Source organism: Haematobia irritans, chromosome 5 (assembly GCF_050003625.1).
Source record: "Haematobia irritans isolate KBUSLIRL chromosome 5, ASM5000362v1, whole genome shotgun sequence".
Classification (NCBI taxonomy): domain Eukaryota; kingdom Metazoa; phylum Arthropoda; class Insecta; order Diptera; family Muscidae; genus Haematobia; species Haematobia irritans.
In genome coordinates this window covers 175000105-175022285 of record NC_134401.1, presented here as the reverse complement: position 1 = coordinate 175022285, position 22181 = coordinate 175000105, and the positions used below count along the sequence as shown (strand labels likewise).

The following is a 22181-nucleotide window of genomic DNA, read 5'->3' as shown; positions in this document are numbered from 1 at the left end:
TTCCAGTTCAAAAATGTTCTACAGATGACGATTTTTTATTAGCTCAATAATCAATACAAGAAATATTAATATGTAATAAAATTAAATATAAATTAAACTTAATTCAAAGGATGGTTTCTTAATTTCATAAGGTTGTCCGAAAAAATAATTAGTTGTTTTAACAAACGAATGAAATTTTATTGGTTGGGATTACCAATTAGGGTGTTAATGTGCTCAAATTTTAGTTATCCAAACAATGTATGTATTGTTGTGCCAGACAAGAATTGGTTGCTCTAACAAATATTGTCGGTTATATTCTGATGGTAGATGGGACCAAATAAATCGGTTGGCAAAAAAATTGGTTGGCACAACAAATCTGTTTTCTGTGTGCAAGAAGTCCTGAAATATTTAAGTTAATTTTCTAGAGCAAAAATTTCATATTTACAAGTGCTCTTGCACTGGGACCACTTGCACTGACCCCCAAAGGATTGTCCATTTAATCGATGTGAAATATTTGTGGCATTAAAATGTTTTATTTACGAAATGGTTTGCTTTTTGGTCCACCACATTGATGTCGTTCGAGCATACTCAAGGTCTATGCCATTGGACAAACGAATGTTGTTGAAAGGACACTGACCATTAGAGTGATAAAGATAAAAAACTTCGCCCAGGAAGACTAGGATAAATAAGTTGGTGTATGGATTGAGATAGCTGCTTACTTGGGGTGTTGGGGTATTTCTTGAGAATTGTCTATGCTATGGGATTTTTGTTCTTAGATAAAGATGTCTTCCATCATTTTTTTCAAAGAGAATGATTGTAGGAATTGCAAAACCAACAACGGAAATCCCTAAAGTGATAACTTGAACATTCCCTCTTTTTAATAAGGCTTGTTGTTCTCTGTTGTGTTAACTTTGTGGATGTGAAGGACACTTTAAGCTTAAGGAAAAATATATTGATTGGCCTTTTCGTCATTTGAAATTGGCCAAGAGGGCACTTTGACATATTTCAATGGCAGAGATTTGTCGCAATATAGGGTCGCTTGATAATAGCCCGGAAAATGTTGAGAAGACCAATCACAAAGTGTATATAAAATTTCGAAATGTTGATGACTTTTAAATGTGTACTTATTCATTCAATCGAACCAAAAAAAAAGGTGTAAAATATGCAACACATTTTTATACCCTGCGCCACACTGTGAAACAGGGTATTATAAGTTAGTGCATATGTTTGCAACATCCAGAAGGAGACGAGATAGACACATGGTGTCTTTGGCAAAAATGCTCAGGGTGGGCTCCTGAGTCGATATAGCCATGTCCGTCTGTCCGTGAACACATTTTTGTAATCAAAGTCTACGTCGCAGTTTTAGTCCAATCGACTTCAAATTTGGCACAAGTATGTGTTTTGGCTCAGAATATAACCCTATTTATTTTGGAAGAAATCGGTTCAAATTTAGATATAGCTCCCATATATATATTTCGCCCGATATGGACTTATATGGCCGCAGAAGCCAGATTTTTACCCTAATTTGCTTAAAATTTTGCACAAAAAGAACAATTAGTACTATAGTCAAGTGTGCCAAATTTTATTGAAATCGGTTCAGATTTAGATATAGCTCCCATATATATCTTTCGCCCGATATGGACTAAAACGGTCCCAGAAGCCAGAGTTTTACCCCAATTTGATTGAAATTTTGCACTAGGAGTACAATTAGCAGTGTAGTCAAGTGTGCCAAATTTTATTGAAATCGGTTCAGATTTAGATAAAGCTCCCATATATATATTTCGCCCACCCAGAAAAAAGTGACCCCTTCTTTAAGTTAAAATGAACTCATTGTGAAGAAAGTTGAACTTCGTATAGCGCCAAAGACATTTTTATTTGTTTGAACGATGTGATTTTCGTAGAAATTAGGAATAATGCATTCCATATATTAGTTAACATTTTCCTATATTTATATACCACTATACTACAGAATGAAAAAAATTAACTAATTTGAATTCATATATGGAATGATTTTATTGACATTTTTTCATTCATTTCGACAAATCTTACACATTTGTGGTAAAACTTTTACTTCATAATTAGAACTGCTTACCTTCGTTTTTAAATACAATTTTATTTATTTCTATAAGCAATTTTATCTTCAATAAAAGACATGTTTTATTAATATATTGAATATATTTATTAAGAATCAACAGAATCGAATCTCTTTGAAATATTAGTTTATTATTCCACTATTTCCAATTTCCGTGTGATATTATCAACTGTAAAACGCACTTTTTCTTCTTCTTGTACTTTTCACTTTTAATAAGTTGCTGCCTAACGATTTTGTCTTCCTTTTACAATTTCAATACCTACAAATATAAAAAATCATAAAACATTTTTGTTGCAAAAGGTTAGCGTCACTGAATATTACCTGATAATTGAAGATTCCAAAATGAAGAGAAATGAAATGGTTGTTATTCTGCTGGTGTTTTCTTTCTTTATACACTATCACGAACATTGATAGATTTATTTAAAAAAACGAAAATTTTTCTCACTAATTTAAAATAACAAATATTTTATATATTTTATTTGTTCTTTATTATATTATTTTACCATATTATTTTTTAACAATCTCTCCGTATACCAAAACAACGCGATTCCAACTAAAAAAACAACCGACGCGCAAATATATCGATTACACCCACGCGCAAACACATCGATTACGATGACAGGTATCGATTACAGGTAGACAATAGAAATTTAGGAAAATTTCCTATATTCTAACAAGTGTGTTTCCTTAAGTTTTGAAAGGATTGCATACTTCTTAGTACGAATGAACTAAAATATTTTTCTATGCCAAGTGTTGTTCGTATGTATGAAAAACTTTCTATTATAAAGGAAGTCGCAATTATCATTTTATAAGAAATTTTACTAATTTTGAAGATACTTGGTTTTAGTTCGGTTTTTGTTTATTTTTACGAATGCTTTGTTATCGGTGAATAAAATTTTCTTTTTCAGTAGTAAATTCTTATACCCAGCGAAGAAAATAGTATGAGTAAAATTCCATGCCTTATTCTACCCAGGAAAAACTCTCATTACCCGGTAATCTTGTAGGTAAGCCCATTTAAAAATTAATAACCACTTATTAATTGGCATCGCTTCGGATTACATTTACATACGCATGTCCTAGAAGGAAAGTACTTCTCCCCAGGCATACTTTCGGCAATAAAATAGGTAGTGTATTTAAAGCATATAATCACCTAATATGTAATGATTTACTTAGAACTACTTGAATAGAAACGAATATTGTATAAATAAACAAAATATCTAATAAATAATCTAAATTAATTTATTTCACACTTAAAATAGAAATAAATGTAGGTTGTTTCAGGGAGTTGGATTCGTGAATTACGTTATAATATGTCCAATAGCCAATTCACATAAGGTTCAAAATCTACTAAAAGTGGATTTTAAGTCTCTTTTTTATAAGGCAAATGGCATTTGAAATTTAGTTTAAGCGCATTTTGGAAGTGTAATGTGAATGAGGTATAAGAAAGCATTTATTTAAAACATAATATGACAATGTCATTAAACACAATTATTATGAAATATTTGTGATAAAAATTTCTTAACGGAAAAATTTTCAGAATTACCGTTACATTACATATTCTTTTTGATTTTTTTTTATGTAAGTGCTCGATTATGTGAATAATTATACCTAATGGTACCATCATTTATTCTATTTTATTAATTCGTTAACTACAACTGCATAAAATTTGAGAATAACAATTCGAAAATTACCGAGAAGTATTTATTTTTGTCATTACAAGTTAGTCATTATAAATCGCCGCAATGTAATGCAACGTGTAATGGCAGCTTTAAGCCTGGTAATGTCAATTGTAATGAGATGTGGTTACCTAGTTTTTGCTGGGTAGTTAATGAACTATTCCTAACTGCTTACAGTTTAGGATTTTTTTACTGAAACGAGTAAATTTTATTATTTTTCACAAAAATTTACCTTAATGGAAATAAAATGGATAAACTATATTCATGAAAATTTTTTCCTTTAGTTTCGTAGGCACTTTTTTCTGGGTGCCCGATTTACACTCATATGACCACAGATGCCAATTTTTTGCTCCGATTTAATTGAAATTTTGCACATGGAGTAGAATTAGCATTATAGCTATGCGTGCCAAATTTGGTGTGCGTCCCACATTTGGTTGAAATCGGTTCAGATTTAGATATAGCTCCCGTCTATAGCTTTCGCCCGATTTACACTCATATGACCACAGAGGCCTATTTTTTGCTCCGATTTAGTTGCAATTTTGCACAGGGAGTAGAATTAGCATTGTAGCTATGTGTCCCAAATTTGGTTGAAATCGGTTCAGATTTAGATATAGCTCCCATATATAGCTTTCGCCCGATTTACACTCATATGACCACAGAGGCCAATTTTTAACTCCGATTTCGTAGAAATTTTGCACAGGTAGTAGAATTAGCATTGTAGCTATGCGTGTCAAATTTGGTTGAAATCGGTTCAGATTTAGATATAGCTCCCATATATAGGTTTTTCTGATTTCGACAAAAATGTTCAAAATACCAACATTTTGCTTGTAAAATCGCCACTGCTTAGTCGAAAAGTTGTAAAACTGACTCTAATTTTCCCAAACTCATATTACATATATATCGAGCGATAAATCATAAATAAACTTTTGCGAAGTTTCCTTAAAATTGCTTCAGATTTAAATGTTTCCCATATTTTTTTACAAACATTGTGTTCCACCCTAGTTCATTAGCCAACTTCAATTTTGAGTCTATAGATTTTGTAAAAGTCTATCAAATTCTGTCCAGATCGAGTGATATTTAAATGTATGTATTTGGGACAAACCTTTATATATAGCCCCCAACACATTTGACGGATGTGATATGGTATCGAAAATTTAGATCTACAAAGTGGTGCAGGGTACAATATTGTCGGGCCGCCCGACTTTAGACTTTTCTTACTTGTTTACCAATCGAAATCACTATAAGTTTGAAAATATAACAATGGCGATATGCTGACACTGTTTGCGTGCATTTCTGATGGAAAAGCCAAAATCAAGGACGGATAGCGGCGTGTCGCCAAATTAAAATCTATTAAATTTTTTTTTGCGGAAAATGGGGCAGCGTTGCCATCGCATATAAAATTCTTGAACTCACCATTAGCCATTGTTGTTGCCTGGGGACATGGGAAATCGTTTTTCTTGTAATAGCTCAAATAATAACATGACATTATATGTTTTTATTCAATTTCAATATGGAATATTGAAAAATATGCTAGTTTAGGTTAGGTTAGGTGGCAGTCCGATGTATGAGGCTCACTTAGACTATTCAGTCCATTGTGATACCACATTGGTGAACTTCTCTCTTATCACTGAGTGCTGCCCGATTCCATGTTAAGATCCATGACAAGGGACCTCCTTTTTATAGCCGAGTCCGAACGGCGTTCCACATTGCAGTGAAACCACTTAGATAAGCTTTGAAACGCTCAGAAATGTCACCTGCATTACTGAGGTGGGATAATCCACCGCTGAAAAACTTGTTGGTGTTCGGTCGAAGCAGGAATCGAACCCACGACCCTGTGTATGCATGGCGGGCATGCTAACCATTGCACCACAGTGGCTCCTAAAAAATTGACATAAAAACCACTCGAAAACAAGAAAATAGGAAATTTTTGCCGACAAGGTTGTTTTATTTGGCCGGTGACTGCGTCTTCGGCGCTCTTAAACTTAGCACATTAATTCTTGATTGTTGACTTCCCTGGGCTCGTATCCGGAAAACTTATAAAAGCATGTGGATTTGGGCTATTTATTGGCCTCCTAAGAATTATCGTTTTAATAGCATTTTTCAGGAAAAATACAAATATAAAGTCGTGAAAAATTAAATATTTTTCCTTTAATTAAAAAAACGATTGAACACTTGACTAAATTATTTCTTTATTTTTCCTCATCTTTCTTTGCAGATTTACAAATGACGGAGCTGCGAAGCGGCAGTGCCACCTTTTAATCTGAGACTTTAAAAAGTCAAGCTGTGAGAGACTCGAAGAGGTTTCATCAATGTTCTGAGACAGGATAGAAGAAAAGCTATTGTGATATTTTTTTGTAAATCCAAATTTTTAGTATACAAGTACGTTGAGTTAGTGATAGGGGTGGGGTTGAAAACTGAATTTTTATAGATGGATTATTTCTTTTGATTTGTTTTTATCTATTGTTCCATTTTTTTTTCATTTCTTTGTTATGATTTCGTTGCATTTTCGGTTTCCTTTGGCCAAGAACTTTGTAATGATGATGAAGTTTATTTAATTGTACAAGAAGGAAAGAATAGAGAATTTCGTATCAAATCTACACTGCACGTGAGGTGAGGAGTTTGAGGTAGTAGAGATCCTGCGTAGGTTGGCAGCTATTGGAAATTGAACGCAGTCACCATGTCACATGGGGGCGGCCAGGAATGTTTGTAATATTTCCAGCTGAAGATCTCATCTTGATGACATACGGTGCTGCTATACCTCGTATAAGTCCACGACCAACACTCGATTGCCTACGTGAACCTCAAGTACCCATTGTTATACCCGCCCGAAGTTTACCGCCATCATCATCGTCAGCGTCGTCACCATCACATTCATCAAAGCCACAACCTTCGTCAGTGTCCAGTGTCAGAGACCGTCTTAGTGCCCTGTCCGCCCCTTTAAATCCCATAACAGCACCTGATAGCAACACTAACAACGTTAGCATCGTCACTCAAGGTAATATTGTAGACCAAGGAGGACTAGAAGCCGAGTTGTCATTTTTGACAACGGCAGTTGGACCTACCCAAAGATACCCTTATCCCGGCCGGCCTTTGTTACCGGCGATCAGTGAACTAGAAACCCCTTCTGTGTACGCACCCACTCCAGCATCTGTACCACCTCAGCCCAGTTCAATACCGCCACGACGAAGCTCGCGTTCTTCGCTAAAGCGTTCAACGCCAACCCAAAGAACACCAACCAGTTTACGTAAAATAGAAGAAGAACCTGCAAGGGAACTTCCAGTGAATTCTAATCTCAACGCTCCTATGTATAATGATCTAAATATGAGATCGTCACAACAACAACAGCATTATTCAGAACAAATGCAAAGCTCCTCGGTGCCTGGTCGACAGAGAAGCCCTCTGGAGATCGAATATCCAACGGGCTCCCTGCAACGTGATCGTAGTCCTAGTATATTTTTAGAACCATCAACGCCGGATCCTACACAACCTCGTTTGGGACCCGGATGGGGCCGTCCCATGTCACCCATGGAACTGCCCCCCGAACCATCTACCTCGCAAAAGTCGCCAACCACCAAGTCCCGCCTGAGACCCAAACTCCATATACCTCTGGGTCGTTTGGGCCGTTCTACCTCCAGCGACCAAAAGGAATCCTATAGACTGCGTGAAGATTTGGAACTGCAAGTGGAGAATCCCGTCTTCAACACCGAGAACTTGAGACAACGTAACTTCGATGCCTTTTTCGATTCTGGGGAGCCGGTTTATAAACTGCAACCCAAAACTCCCTATTCGGCATCGACAGAAACCGCTTTGGGAGGAGCAGGCAAGTTGTCGCCCGCCCTGGACAACTATGCCGGTGTTTACGACTCATCGCCCCGCAAGGGCCGTACTGCAAACTCTGGAAGTCTTTTTGCCCGCTCTAACAAAGAAGAGAAGTTGCCAGAACTGCGAACGAAGGGTCCTCCCGACTATTACGATCCAGCCAGAGAGATTCGATCGTCATCGGTGGATCCCGCCTCGATCAGTATGGCCAGTGGTGGTGGCAGTGCTAGCGGTGTTCCCCAGAAAGGTGACAGGTGCCCCCAAAATAATTTTTACAAAACTCTAATCAAAATGTTTACCAATTCGAATACAGCTTCATAAAATCAAGTCAAGCAAGCTAAAGATCCACCTCTCTCGTCTCCTCCCCTGCCCAATGTAACACCGAAGCATGCGATGGGTGAGCAAGGCCAGGGGAGTGAGAGTGGAGGAGAGGTGATTGCTGCAATGTCTTCTAACAAATGAGTATTAAATGCCCGCTAACATTCGTGTTGTTCATTTTCTTGCCATTTGTAATGTTCGTAATGAAACCCGCATGCATATTTACCACTTCCTCCCCTAGTTCTGCTTCCTCGAGGGAGCATTTTGTGATGAGCTTTCCACCTTCACGCCCATTGCCATGGTTTCGTGTGCGGTCATTTTCGGGACATATAATTTGATGTACACATCTGATGGATGAAGATAAAAGTTTCCTTGGACCAAAGACGTTTCTCCTTGTGGACTTTACACACACACTCCCATCCGCAGTTTCACAAAACTCTTTCCAGCAAAATAACTAATTAACTTACTCCACGATGGATGAGGAAGATGTTCACTGATTGCCACTAATGTGAATGCCACCAATTTGGTTACCACGACTACAACTACCACAGCTACGGTGGGAGGTGGAATGCTGGACATGCTCGAGTTGACTATTTGCCATTTCTGATAAAGTTTGCCTTGAAATACTAACAAATTCATGTAGATAAAGTTCAGGGGGTTGTTCGATTTTGGCTGGAAGGTACCCTTCAATGAAGAATATGGATCTACTATATTTAGTTATCATTTTGTAACGCATTCGAAGATATTGATTTTGGACCGTATTTTATATAGACATTGAGTTTTTCACCTCATCTAAGGGAAACTGAAGAATTTCTGCTGTAATAAATTGTTTACTTTATTCGTTCGCTTACTTTGTTGAGGCGAAATATTGACTACGGAAATTGAAAAAGCGATAGTCCTCAAATTTCGAATCTGGGAATCATTCTGAATTGCCTTGTGGAGGGTGAAGTTCGATTGCAAATATATACAGGAACCACAAAGGGTATTCGGCATTGACTCCTAAATAAGTTACTGTGTAGTCGGGGACTGATGATTGACTCCTTAACAGTATATGATAACATATTATGCTGATTTCTCAACTGAACACTATGCCATCGCTTTGATCAACTATATGGATGTACTATGAGCTTTGAGTACCAACTCTAAAAATGAAAACAAGACTACAAGAAATATTCTTGTTATTTGAAGTCTTTTTAGGGCCCTTATATCATTAGCAAATCAAGCCTCAAAAGGTTTTCTATTTCCTACTTAAGTAAGGCAACATTCTTTTGGACTATTTTTAATTGGGGTGTTATTTCGCCGAGCCATTTTGTCCCGTAATACTTGAGTGTTACTTTCCTAATTGTTTTCATAAAATTTAGGATTGTTTTTCACTTTTTGAGATTTCATTTCGTTTGATCTTTGAGGTTTGGTTTCGTGAATCCCCATAGAGTTTATACATGTCGGCTTAACCGTATTCAACTTTTTCCTGTTCTCTGTGTGACCATGAAATTGCTGGAAGAAATGCTCCATGCGCCATATACCAGCCACAGCAGTCACCGCAACCGCACTTGCAAAAGTCAAAGTACAAGCGACAGGACTGCGAGCATGATTTCGCAGTTTCCTTGGGGAGCAATTGGCCCCCTTTTGTCTGACGTTATTTTCTTGTCTTCTTCAATTGTTGTTAAATTAGTTCATGGTTTGATTTTGTTTGTTTTTGTTGTTATTCGCTTTTTTGTTTTAGTATTTTCTTTAGCTATTTTTTATTGTATGCTTTTTCGCAAATGTTTTGGATTTTCTTTTAATTTAAATTTACATTCATCTAAGACTAATAATGGTATTTGTTTTTGTTGTTGTTGTTGTTATCGTGATGCAGATTTCTTGGGAAAATCTTCAAGTGGTCAAAAAAGTCGTAACTTCTTTGGGTGGAGGGGACCACTGCGTGGATCCCCAAGCCCCAAAACTAGTATGGCGTCCCATACTGGTGTGCTTAAGGATTACGGACATAGTAGTTTAAATGAGGCTTTCAAATCCCACAATAATGTCAACTTTAAATTGATAAAGACCGGTAAGTAGTGAGATGAACAGAAGACAAATTCCAAAATGCCAGAGGATACACTCTATATTGTCAGAAAACCATTCAGATTACTCAATTGGTCCGATACTCGTAATACTAGAAATTAACAAAAAAAAAAGACTATATCTATTTAGGGATATACTACAGGGATGCAATATTTGCGACAATTATACTAAATTTGGTACAATGGCTTTACTATGACCTATTTGGTACAATTTAAATTATGCAGGGTGTTTTGAAAATGCTAAAGAAGTTAGAGCAGCCGAACGGTTAATATGGATTAATATGGATCGTTATAGAAGTAGTAGAACACAACCAATTCTGAATATTTGTAAAATTGGCTAAAAACAAATTTGGGAACCAATCAACAAAAATTCATTGAATATTTGTTTGTTCTCATTAAAAAAGGCAAAAATTAAACTTCCTAAAAATTCATGAAAAATGTCTCTTTGGGATGTACAAATAAACCGATATATACCGGCAAGTGACCTATATCCTTATATTTTCATTTATTGTCTATGAAAAATCGTGTCCCAATTTGATTCGTGGTCATTTAAAATTTGGAATCTTTTAAATGCCTTCAATTTGATTTTTTGGAATTTGGATATTTCCAGGGATGAATTTGGTTATTTCCCAGGGATGAAACCTCGTTTTTTTAATTGTACCAAAGAGAACGAAAAATTGTACTTTTCGGAGTAAACAAATAATAAGTAAAATAATAGAGAGGAATACCCTTTGTCTCTCATTATGTTTTTATACTAACAAGTTCGAAAAATGTTTCCTTCCAATAGTATTCCAATAACTGAAGTCTCAAAATCAATTTGACAAAGGGTATTCCTCTCTGTTATTTTACTTATTATTTGTTTATTCCGAAAAGTTAAGTTTTTCGTTCTCTTTGGTACAATTAAAAAAACGGGGTTTCATCTGTGGGAAAAACCAAATTCATCGCTGAAAATATCCAAACTCCAAAAAATCAAATTGAAGGCATGTAAAAAGAATCCAAATTTTAAATGACCACGAATCAAATCGGGACACGATTTTTCATAGAGGATAAATAAAAAGATAAGGATATAGGCCTATAAGATGAATATATATGGGGAGCAACTTGGAGGGTTTAAATCCATTGGATTCTGGTTTGTTGTCAAATCGGATAAGGTTAGAGGTTAAGGGGAGCCACCGTGGTGCAATGGTTAGCATGCCCGCCTTGCATACACAAGGTCGTGGGTTCGATTCCTGCTACGACCGAACACCAACAAGTTTTTCAGCGGTGGATTATCCCACCTCAGTAATGCTGGTGACATTTCTGAGGGTTTCAAAGCTTCTCTAATTGGTTTCACTGGAATGTGGAACGCCGTTCGGACTCGGCTATAAAAAGGAGGTCCCTTGTCATTGAGCTTAACATGGAATCGGGCAGCACTCAGTGATAAGAGAGAAGTTCACCACTGTGGTATCACAATGGACTGAATAGTCTAAGTGAGCCTGATACATCGGGCTGCCACATAACCTAACCTAACCTAACATAGATCAGATATAGCGACCACCTGTTATTTCAGGCAGGATAAGTGAAATGTTTATATGAATTGATAAAGGCAAAGTTCAGTATCAAAACCAATTTTTCGGGAGATTCGAGTATAGTTCACAGTGAGTCTAATGAATTCACTGAATTTATTCTGATAATTGGTGGATTGGTTCGCTACAAGTATAGGATTCTGATGAAAGATGTTCCAAAGTCGTCTTGAAGTTAAAAAGGGTTGGCAGAATCGAGTTGATAAATATGGCTTTCCGTTTTTTTTTTGGATAATTTACTCTAATGAGAAATGTTCTGAAATCATTTTGCAGTCTAAAAGGTTTTTCCGAATCAATTTGACAAACATGTGTTTCCTTTGTTGGTTAAGTACACCGTCAAAAAAATCGCTTCTGTAACATGTACCCCAAACACATTTTGCTTCAAGCATATATATTTTCAGGATTAGTCCAAACAAAATATTGTTTGTATTATGTTTCACCTTATAATAAATGTTAATGAAATTGTCTTTGTGTGGATATATTTTTAAGGCGCCAATTTGTTACTTCCATTATTTTACTTGCAGCATAATCTCTAGGTCTCTCTTTCTAAACACATATATGTTTATAGGCTATTTCTAAATTGATATAGTTATGTTTGCATCTAAGCATATTATATTTACAAACAGTTTATGTCCCAAACATAATATGTTCTAACATATTAACATATATGTCCCAAAATATATATGCTTCAAGCATATATATTTTCAGGATTGGTCCAAACAAAATATTGTTTGTATTGTTTGTATTATTTTAATGAAATTGTCTTTGTGTGGATATATTTTTAAGGCGCCAATTGGTTACTTCCATTATTTTACTTGCAGCATACTCTCTAGGTCTCTCTTTCTAAACACATATATGTTTATAGGCTATTTCTAAATTAATATAGTTATGTTTGCATCTAAGCATATTATATTTACAAACAGTTTATGTCCCAAACATAATATGTTCTAACATATTAACATATATGCCTCAAACATTTTATGCTAGTTTATGAACATTATATGACTGCACTTAAAAATATTGTGTTAAAAAAATTTGTGTTCCAAACATATAATTTTTACACCTAAACATATGAAAAACAGTCTTTTTCGTCCGTGTAGTTTAGTCAACATATGGTAAAAGAAGAAATCAACGATAACAAAAACACGATAGAATTGTTTGTACGAAAATTTATCCACGAGTAAGTTATTTAATTTTATTCATTTCTATTAGATTGTATATTTGGCGGTTCTTAAAAAGACTTCGAATATAATCCCGCTTTATTGGTTAAGTAAGACCATTGTAATAATCTCCACGATAATTTTGAATTGTTTTCTGCAACAGAGTGTTAAACTAGTTTTATATTTCGAAAATTGTCATACATATATGTATATTCGTTTTTCATATTCTAATTACAGTTTCTGATTTTACCGAAACCCTTTCCCATCTGTATGAGGAGCATGCAACTGCCCTACAAACCCTGGTTACCAATTATCGTAAAAAGAATGCTGAACTTAGGAAAGAACGGTAAGATGCTTATCAACTAACGATATCAAATTGGAATTTTTCATTAATTTAATTTTTATTTAGACCCGCCTGCCATTTGTCAATTTTCCAAGCTTGGGAAACATTCCTACAAGAAGTTGAGACGGACTCACAAGCATCGAATGATGTCGCCCATGTTCTATATCGTCAGGTAAAATCAATAAATGACAATATTATAGATAGATTTAAAATCTTGATAGATTCAGAGAGGTGTGATGATGGTTTTTATTTCAAAATGATACGTTTTTTATTAAATTGGTCGAATAAAAAAATTAGTTTTATTGGCGTCTGTAATACTAGTTAGCTAAACTTTTCTAATATTAACTTACATTTTATGCCCTGGTGGGTTTACTTTTCAATGGTAAAGAATTAAAGTCGACAGTTGGTTGGGCTATATCAAAAAATGGACCAATAAACCCAGCCAAAAAAAAAAGATGGAAGTACTTCTAAAGGAACAACTTTAAAAGCACTTCCAAAATTGTCCTCCCACAGATGTTGTTTTTTTAACTACTCAAGAAGTTCTTTTGATACAATTTTTTAGAACTCGCCTTTTTAATTTTAAAGGGTAATTTTTACTTTTTTTGTTTCAAATAGATTAAAAAAGAGTAAAGATTAATAAAATAATAAATTTTTTCAAAATTAAAAAAAAAAATGCTAAATCCAATCTAGAAAATTTGCGAATTTTGGAAAATATTTGAGGTCAAGCATTTCAGATAAACGTTAGAATGCATTAAAAACCATAAAAAAATTTAAAAAATATTTATTTTTCAAAATATCACAAAATTGTTTAATTCACATCCAAAACACTGAATTCGAATCGCGTCTTTAGATGTGATGCATATTCAGTGCAACGGCTGTTGAAATGGTGGACATCCGTTCTATGACAAGCTCATGTGAAATTCATCGCTTCTGCGCCAATTTTGCATCACTTTCGGATCCGAAATGAACATTTTCACAACTTTTTTGCGACGCTTCTTTTACTGGGTAATTCTAGCGCTAGATTTAAATTTTAGAAAAATGGGTGCAGAATGGAGACATTATGGTTGCTGGTCACACAGGTTCTTAAATTTTTCCAGGGTAAAACAGTGTTACCTGTTGTTACCAATTGAGTTAAATCGTTGACACTTTTTTCTGGTCATGATGGTGTAATTAACTGTCTCACCTAGTACATTGTAGTGCCACTTTATACCCTTCACCATAGAAGGATAATACATCGAAATATTTGTTTCGAACCTCATAAGTTATATACTATTCTGCGCCATGGTAAAATTCTCAGTCGATCTAGTGATGCCCGTGTATTGAAATCAAGAAACTTCCGAACGAAACAAAATAGCCAACTTGATCCCCACATTTTACTTCTTGAGTCTCCAAATTTCATTCCATACATTTGAAATTTGGTATGTGGTGTTAGTATATGGCCTCTAACAGCCATGCAAAAATTGATCAATATCGGTCCATAATTATGTATAGGCCCCATATAGATCCCCAGATTCCCACCTTCGATTTCCGGAGCTTTCTGGAGTTAAAAATTTTCGTTCTGGCATCTAACCAACATGAAATAATTGGTCCGTATCGGTTGGTAATTATATATGACACCAATATAAACTAAACCCCAGATTTAATTTCCGTAGCTTCCGGGAGGTGCAAATTTCATCGGAAATTTGGCCTTCTAATCAACTTGCGAAAATTGTTTCATATCGGTTTATAATTATTTATAGACTCTTTTATATACATAAATCGATCAAGAACTGAATTTGTTTATAATTTAATCTACCTTTTTATGTCCGACATGGACTAACTTACAATTGACTGAGACAATTTTTAGAAGTTTTAAGATACCTTGCCATCGGGAAGTGCTACCACAATCCATGTAATTCTATTGTGCATGACAATCTTTAGTAGAAGTTTCTACCCAATCCCTGGTGAAGGGGACTTAAGCCATAAGTTCGGCCGCATATATATACTGAGATAATAATCCTTTGAAGCGGTTATCTTTATTCGGACGGGCTGATTGACTCAGAATTTAATACAGTCATGAAAATATGGAGCCTCAATATGTCAATGACAATCTAGAATGCCCCATGTCAAACGGCAGATGCTATAGAATGCCTCATAGGCCATCGTATATTTTTTATTTATTTTGCATCATCCTTTGGAAATAAATGCACTGCCAAGAAATTCAGGTTTCTATTCGAAGACTAAAGTGACAAGACGTTTGCCGTCACTCGAATTCGGGTTGTTTTAATTTTTTGGAAGTTTGTTTCGTTTGTATGCCGTTACTTTGATTTTCCAAAATGAGGACTTTTAAATTTTTAGATAGAGAAATCGATCCCCCCATCCAAGGGTTTTTTTCTAAATTTATTTATTTATTAAAAAGATGCTATCATTCTCAACTTCGATTAGAGTTAATAAAAAACGTGGCTAATCTTTTATTAGTCGCCACACAAATTTAGCAGAACTTTTATGTATTGACTTTGAAATATTTAATTGCCCTTTTTATATAGATTTTTTGGTTTTGTTTCATTGACAGGTGTCACGACCAATGCTCGATAAATCCTTTCATCGCAAAGTTCAAAGCCGGAAAATATTTACACACAGGGAGTCCTTCGAAACCATTATTGCCAAGACTGAAGAGAAATTATCAAAGGTAAGTCGTCAGCCAATGTGAAACTAAGCAAAGCAACTGCCATCGTCATTGATAAACATGGCATCCACGTGGCTATCTACCCCATATGGCTCTTCATTCATCTCCGTCCATCCATCGATCCATCCACACGCTCAATGTATTCCATCAGAAGCATACATTCATGAGTGCGTGTATGGGTTTTCACACATATCATCTGCATAAATCCGTAGAAAAACATCCTTCATTCGTGTGTGTTTGAGTTTTGAAACATTAGAGTGGGTTTATTTATGTGATTCTGGTGAGGCATGAGTAAACTTTAAAGCTTTTTCTGTAACTGAAAACAGGCTCTCATGTAGAAAGTCTCCAGGTATTTGGAAGTACTTGCACAATACCCAACTCACAATTGGGTGTCTGTTGTTGAAAAGTGAGGTGATATACATCTACCAGTTTCCACGCCAATCCCTTCTATGCCAGCTGTAAACTGACAACTGAGCCTTGGCATTTTGCTAAATGCTTACTTAAAAGTTCTTCTTCCAAATAAAGCTTAAAAAAAGTCGATGTCATGCCCCAACTTCATACTTAGCCAACCAACAACCGTTTAATTCAACCATCCATGCATCCACTCTTCTGCCATTTTCCCATCACCATTCGGATTGGATTTGGGTCTTTAAACCCTGACAACAAAGTACCCCCAGTGAAATGAATGCGGCGTGTTTGTTATTAAAGTACATCAGATCTGAAGTGATTTGCAAATTGCTAAAATCCCAAAGTTGTGGGAGAAGTGAACCGCCACGGTTGGTTGGTTGGCTTAGGAATAGAAAGCAGCTGCTCCAGTCCTCAAGGTGTTTTTGTTTTAAATTCGGAAAAATTAAAGATTTCGTTGTAATGGTAAGATACTAAGGTTGGGGGGAGACGAAGGTTTCTCCCAGGAAGGGTTATAACACCAAAATATTTACATCAATTTTATTGTATTGATTTTAAGCTCCTTGGAATATTTTTTGAAAGTTTAGCATAATGTGCACGAAGAGAAATAATCCGTTTGAAAATGGTCTGACATTTAGTAAATGTTTGGATCATTTCTTTTAATCTTCATAAAATGGGACTACAATTATTATTGTAACATTCAGGATTTTGTACTTGATAATAATTCGGAAAACTTAACGCAAGGGTAATTGGTGCATTGTCTAGGCAAGAGTATGGAATGTGTATTTTTTATAAATCGGAAGTTTGGTCGTTCTTTTCCATATGAGTATGATGGTCTGAATGAACATTGGCCTAAAAATCAATTACTTCCACTAAGAGAAGGAATATGATTACCTCAAATATGTTTCAAGAGCAAAATATTACTTTTGGACGAGGAACATTTGTGTCGCTATATTGTGTTTTCCGAAATCAGATACATAATTTCTGAGAAAATAACAGAGTTCCGACCAACATTTTACATTATTTGTTTGGGTGTGTGTACTTTTTTTAAATAATACTAAAATAGTACTATTTTTTTATAGAAATGGAAATAATTCCCGATGTTCCGAAATTCGGAATCGCAAAATTTTCGTTTGACCATAATTTCTTCATCCTGAAACTTATAAACTTAAATCTTGATCATAAAGAACTATATTCATGAGAAGTTCAAATTAAAATTGTTCCAAAAGTATCTCCGAGAGCATTACTATTTTTTCGTAACACCAAATATAAATTCTGGCCATTCCGAATATCGGAACATGGTCGATACTATTTTTTATAAAAATGATGCTCAAATAGAAATTTCTTTATTAAAATATACCAATTGTCCTAATTCGTAATAAATTGTAGGCGAGTGGGACTCCAACACATTAGTTACTGACGATACAGGACTTGGATGTGTGCCACATTCTTAATGATTACCTATTTTTGTTGTGGACGTTTTTACAGAGATCTTCTAAACTCACCAGAACAAACGAGTTTCCGGACCAAATCAAATGAGAGGAGTTACTCTTGGTATCGAATCTTTTGGGAGCTCAATTCACACAAGTAGGTTAACCAGCGTTGCCAGAATTGTTTCACCAAAAACCGCTAGATTTGTCCAAAAAACTAGCCAAAAAAGCTAAAAAATGTTAAAAAATAGCTAGAAAAAAAGCTAATTTTTTTTGTATCAAAAGTCACATTTTTGATTGAAATTTAACAAACTTAATGGCTTTATTTCACTTAAAATGCATATTATTTTAATTGTATTCATTTTATTTTCATTTCTGTGAGACTGTAAGAAAATCTATGTTATATTAGCTATGTTTGCGTACTCGATACATTTTGATTACTATCACAAATTTTTACTGGAAGTCCTTCGTTTATATTTCCTAGTAAAACCTTTTTTCCCAGTAAACTTGCGATTATCAGCTAGTTAATCATCAACAAGTCCAATATGCGATATATTGCACAATGTCACATAGAACTGCATTAGAAAATATCAATATATTTCGTTTTAACTGAATTAATGATAAAGTCGTGAACGTGTACACTTCTCCTAATATTACCCAAGAGAATAAAACCCATTCTAACTGTCTTGCAAGTTTATACTGAATAACTTTTATTCGAAAATTTCCCATACAAACCTATTGTTGTCCATTTTTCGTAAATGTAAATCCTTTCCATTAATAAATAGAAGATTTGTTTTGATCTTATCACTACGATTTTTTTTTATTGCATTTTTTTATGTTAAAAAAATAATACCACATTCAAAACTTTATTATTAATTTATTTATTATTATTATATAATTTCTATGTTCGGTTCCAAAGATTTTGTACACTAATGATTTTGGTATTGATTCCGAGTCAAATTTGAATTTATTCGTTTTCTTCAGCTTTTTCTTCATGAGCTATCATGCTTTAAAAACGTGCTAACGACAACTTAAATTTCCATATTCAGACTCGACTTTAAGTAGAAATTATTCTATGTTACGTTTTTAAAATAAAATGTTAAAAAAAACCTCTTCTATTTTTGAACGCTATTTTGGTTTGTGGTCAAGATACAAAAACTCCACATATTTAAAGCCTATTTCATGTTTCATGAAAAGATACCCATTTGTAAGTTGAATCACTTAACTATAAGGACAAAACGACTTTATCGGCTTTTGGACAAGGAAAACAGTTTATATAAGAGAAATTCAACAATGCTTTATAACCAAAATTCGCGTTCATATTTTAAGGACATGAAATCTTCGGCCTCACGAAAATATTTGTTCAGTGTACAAAGCAATTCAGATAAAAACGAAGTTTTATCCATATTTCAATAGGAACATGTCGAAAATAAAAAAAGCCAAAAATAGCTAAAAGGGTCATGAAAAAAAGCCAGAAAAAAAGCTAAAAGCTAAATGCATTTTTTCCCGCTAAACGTCTTCAAAAAAAGCCAAATCTAGCGGGAAAAAAGCTAAATTGGCAACGCTGAGGTTAACCCATATGGAGGGACGGAAACCAAGAGGAGACAATTCAAAATATGATTTTTTTATGGTTGTTGTTGTTCTTGTAGCAGCTTGGTAGAGATGATGTGATAATCCATTAGTTCATGTTGACTTTGCTCCGGCTTCAATGCAGCTGATTATCACTGTTTATATTATTTTATAATAAGAAAGAGAATAGGTGTTGGATGAGTTTCGCCACTATTCTTCACTAGAGGCGCTACTGGTTAGTTTTATTTATAGCTTCTTTGTTGGTAAAGCGTTGTATCTCCCCTCTAGTATTGTTTCATTCGTAGGATGAAATGTGACCGGTTGTAAATGTATCAGCAGGTACTTGAACAAGTGATGAGTTTAATTATTTACGCATGTAAATTATTTTCCCCAGTGAATTGAACTCGGCACCTTCATCATGCAAGATTAATACGCTTCCACTGTACTATCGATGTTCCTAACCAGTTAAGATGCGATGTCTTTTGCTTTTGTTGATATAAAAATTGTATTATCACATTTATGTTAATATCACATGACTTATAGCTTCAGATTGAGCATATATAAAAAAAAACAACACACGCATCATTCTAAGCTCCATTAAATAAATAAAGAATAATTCTTATCATTGTTTTATTAATACAATATAATATATATTTTTCATCTTTTGTTTTTACGTTCCTGACGCAGTGTCGCCTGGACTATAAGCAATGCTATGTGGCCCATCGTCAAAATGCCACCCAACAATCGCTCACGGAGTACATAGATGCGCACAATGCGTACGTGCAACAATTGCATGCCACAAATGCTATGCTCGAGACGTACCAGTGTGAGACGGTGCCACAGTTGATGCAGGAGCTCGAGGATATCCACAATGACTTATGCAGTATTATAGCCGACTCAATACAACAGGGAGCTGATGTTATGGCCAACAAGGTAAGTACACCCATTTCCGGATATTAAAGTACTGCAAAGGACCCCTCATCCATCGATGGATGGTGGTGATGTTGTCGTTGTTGTGCTCCATTGAAGGTATATAAAAGCACATCAATATGTTGATGCGGATGGGGATTTGTTCGCAATGATTTATGACTTGAGAGTTTTAATGTGTTGTGGCCCACTGCATTATTCGTATACTGGACAAAGATGTCTAGGCCATTGATTCATGTCACATGAAGGGCAATACGATGGTTTGGTGTGAGTTCATTGTGACCATTGTTGATGATAATCCAAAGGGTAATATTACATTGGTTATATTCTGGAAAAAAATACCAGAATATCAGTGACAGGACATGAAATATATATTTTTTTATTTTAAATGTAGGATTTTATTTTTTTCGCAAATTCAATCCCATTTAATCTTCTTAAATTCCAGTAACTAAATTTGAAATATTTTAAATTATTGAAGTATTATAATAATGAAATTTAAAAACAACATTATTGAGTTTTAGAATTAAACTAATTAATGAATTGCTTGAGTTGGTATGAACTTGAGAGTTTACTATATTAGATTTTCTTATATGAGTTCAAAAACGGGCTTTAAAAAACTCCACAAATTTAGGCTGAAGGAAGAGTTTTCTTTTCTGAGGAACGAAATTTTAGATAAGCAAAGATTTCTTTTGACGCTAAATTTTTTTAAAGGCATTTGCTTTATAAAAAGAGATTTAAAATCTATGCAAATGTAGATTTGAGTGTAATGTGTAGAGCCTATAAAATATCAACAACTTTTTAACTTATGCCAACGATCACATATGATTGAACTTAAACTTAATTATTGATTAAAGGAAATAGTACGAATGCCATTTTTGTTTAGTGGAAAAGATGTGCTTCTCTGACAAAAACAGTTTTTTTTAAAAGTCACCTTGGTTTTAATTAATCTCAGAAATTCTTCAATATTCATGAAATCATTTTTAAATTTGATATTATTTATATATGGCCTACAAAGCTAAAAAGTGTCCGGGAATTGTCTTAAAGACTCTTTCTACTTGAAAAATTGCATAATTGGTGACTTAAACGAACAGAGGGACATCCAGATGTCTGATGATGTGTTGTAAACAGAATGGCAAAATTCTATTCTATGTAGGGTAGTTAAGATAATAAAACCAATAGAATAATAATTAAGTTTGTATTTTTCACATATATCTCTTTATCTTTTTTTATTTTTTGAAGGCCTCTGACCAAGCCAGACGTTATTCCAGTCTGACCAGTCAATGCGCAAGCGTATCACCAGTACAGGATTTAACCAACTTTTTGCGCATTCTTCCACCACTTCCAACTGCTGCACAAAGAGTTCAGAAACGGCCGTTCGCTCCTGCGGCACCTGTGGACCAAGAGGACAATGGTGAACATAATGTAAGTATGCCTATCGATACAAATGGGAACTTTTGAAAAACCAAAGACGCATTCGTATGTATATGTTTCTCATCACAATATAAAGCGATACATTTTCTTCTGGGTATTCAACTCCTGACAATCCAGAAATCTATATCAGACAAGTAAAACTATCACTATCCTATGCGATGCTTTTTATAATGGGGCTATATTTAAGCATGAAACAATTTTGACTACTAATGGTTGGCGTATTATTTTCTTCACAGTGCAGTAAACATTCCAAGAACAGTTAAAGTTAATATTCTAGATCCTAGACCCTCTTAGTTTATTTCAATTTGTGCCTTAGCAAATGTGGAATTATCTTGTGGTGTGTTTTCCAGGAAATGACTCCCGTTTTACGCAATGAGTTGGTGTTCGATCGCCATTCCTCGGCATCGCTTCGTGTGGCTTTGGAATCCTTGAAACGTGAGGCAATGGATTTGGAAATGCAAATAAGGCAGCTACAGGTAAGAAAACTCTTGGTCATATGGACTGGCTAGCGCCAACGTCAATAAAATATCGTATGCTTTTTATTTTTGTTTCCCATCCAGGATGCTATTGATGTTTTGAACCGTCAACAAATTCGTGGAATTGAAGGACAATTATTCAACAAAGTCAACGAAACCCAAGAGGATCTTTCAATGAGCAAATTTGATTTACGTGCCAAACAATTGCATCTCTCTGCCATTCGTGCCCAGGTAAGTGAAAGTCATAGAAATTCGTAGCCTTGGGCCAA

At 34.8% G+C, this 22181-nt stretch overlaps 1 protein-coding gene across 1 annotated transcript in view; it reads left to right on the top strand.

Moving 5' to 3' along the window:
• The window catches only part of Stacl (SH3 and cysteine-rich domain-containing protein), a 240838-nt gene that overhangs the window by 25112 nt on the left and 193545 nt on the right, over positions 1–22181 (top strand). The window contains 10 exon segments of the mRNA XM_075313433.1: positions 5963–6126; positions 6273–7813; positions 9740–9931; positions 12904–13012; positions 13076–13181; positions 15561–15677; positions 19766–20011; positions 21245–21427; positions 21787–21912; positions 21997–22143. Of these exon segments, the coding sequence (XP_075169548.1) occupies positions 6448–7813; positions 9740–9931; positions 12904–13012; positions 13076–13181; positions 15561–15677; positions 19766–20011; positions 21245–21427; positions 21787–21912; positions 21997–22143 (2592 nt within the window). The 5' untranslated portion in view covers positions 5963–6126; positions 6273–6447.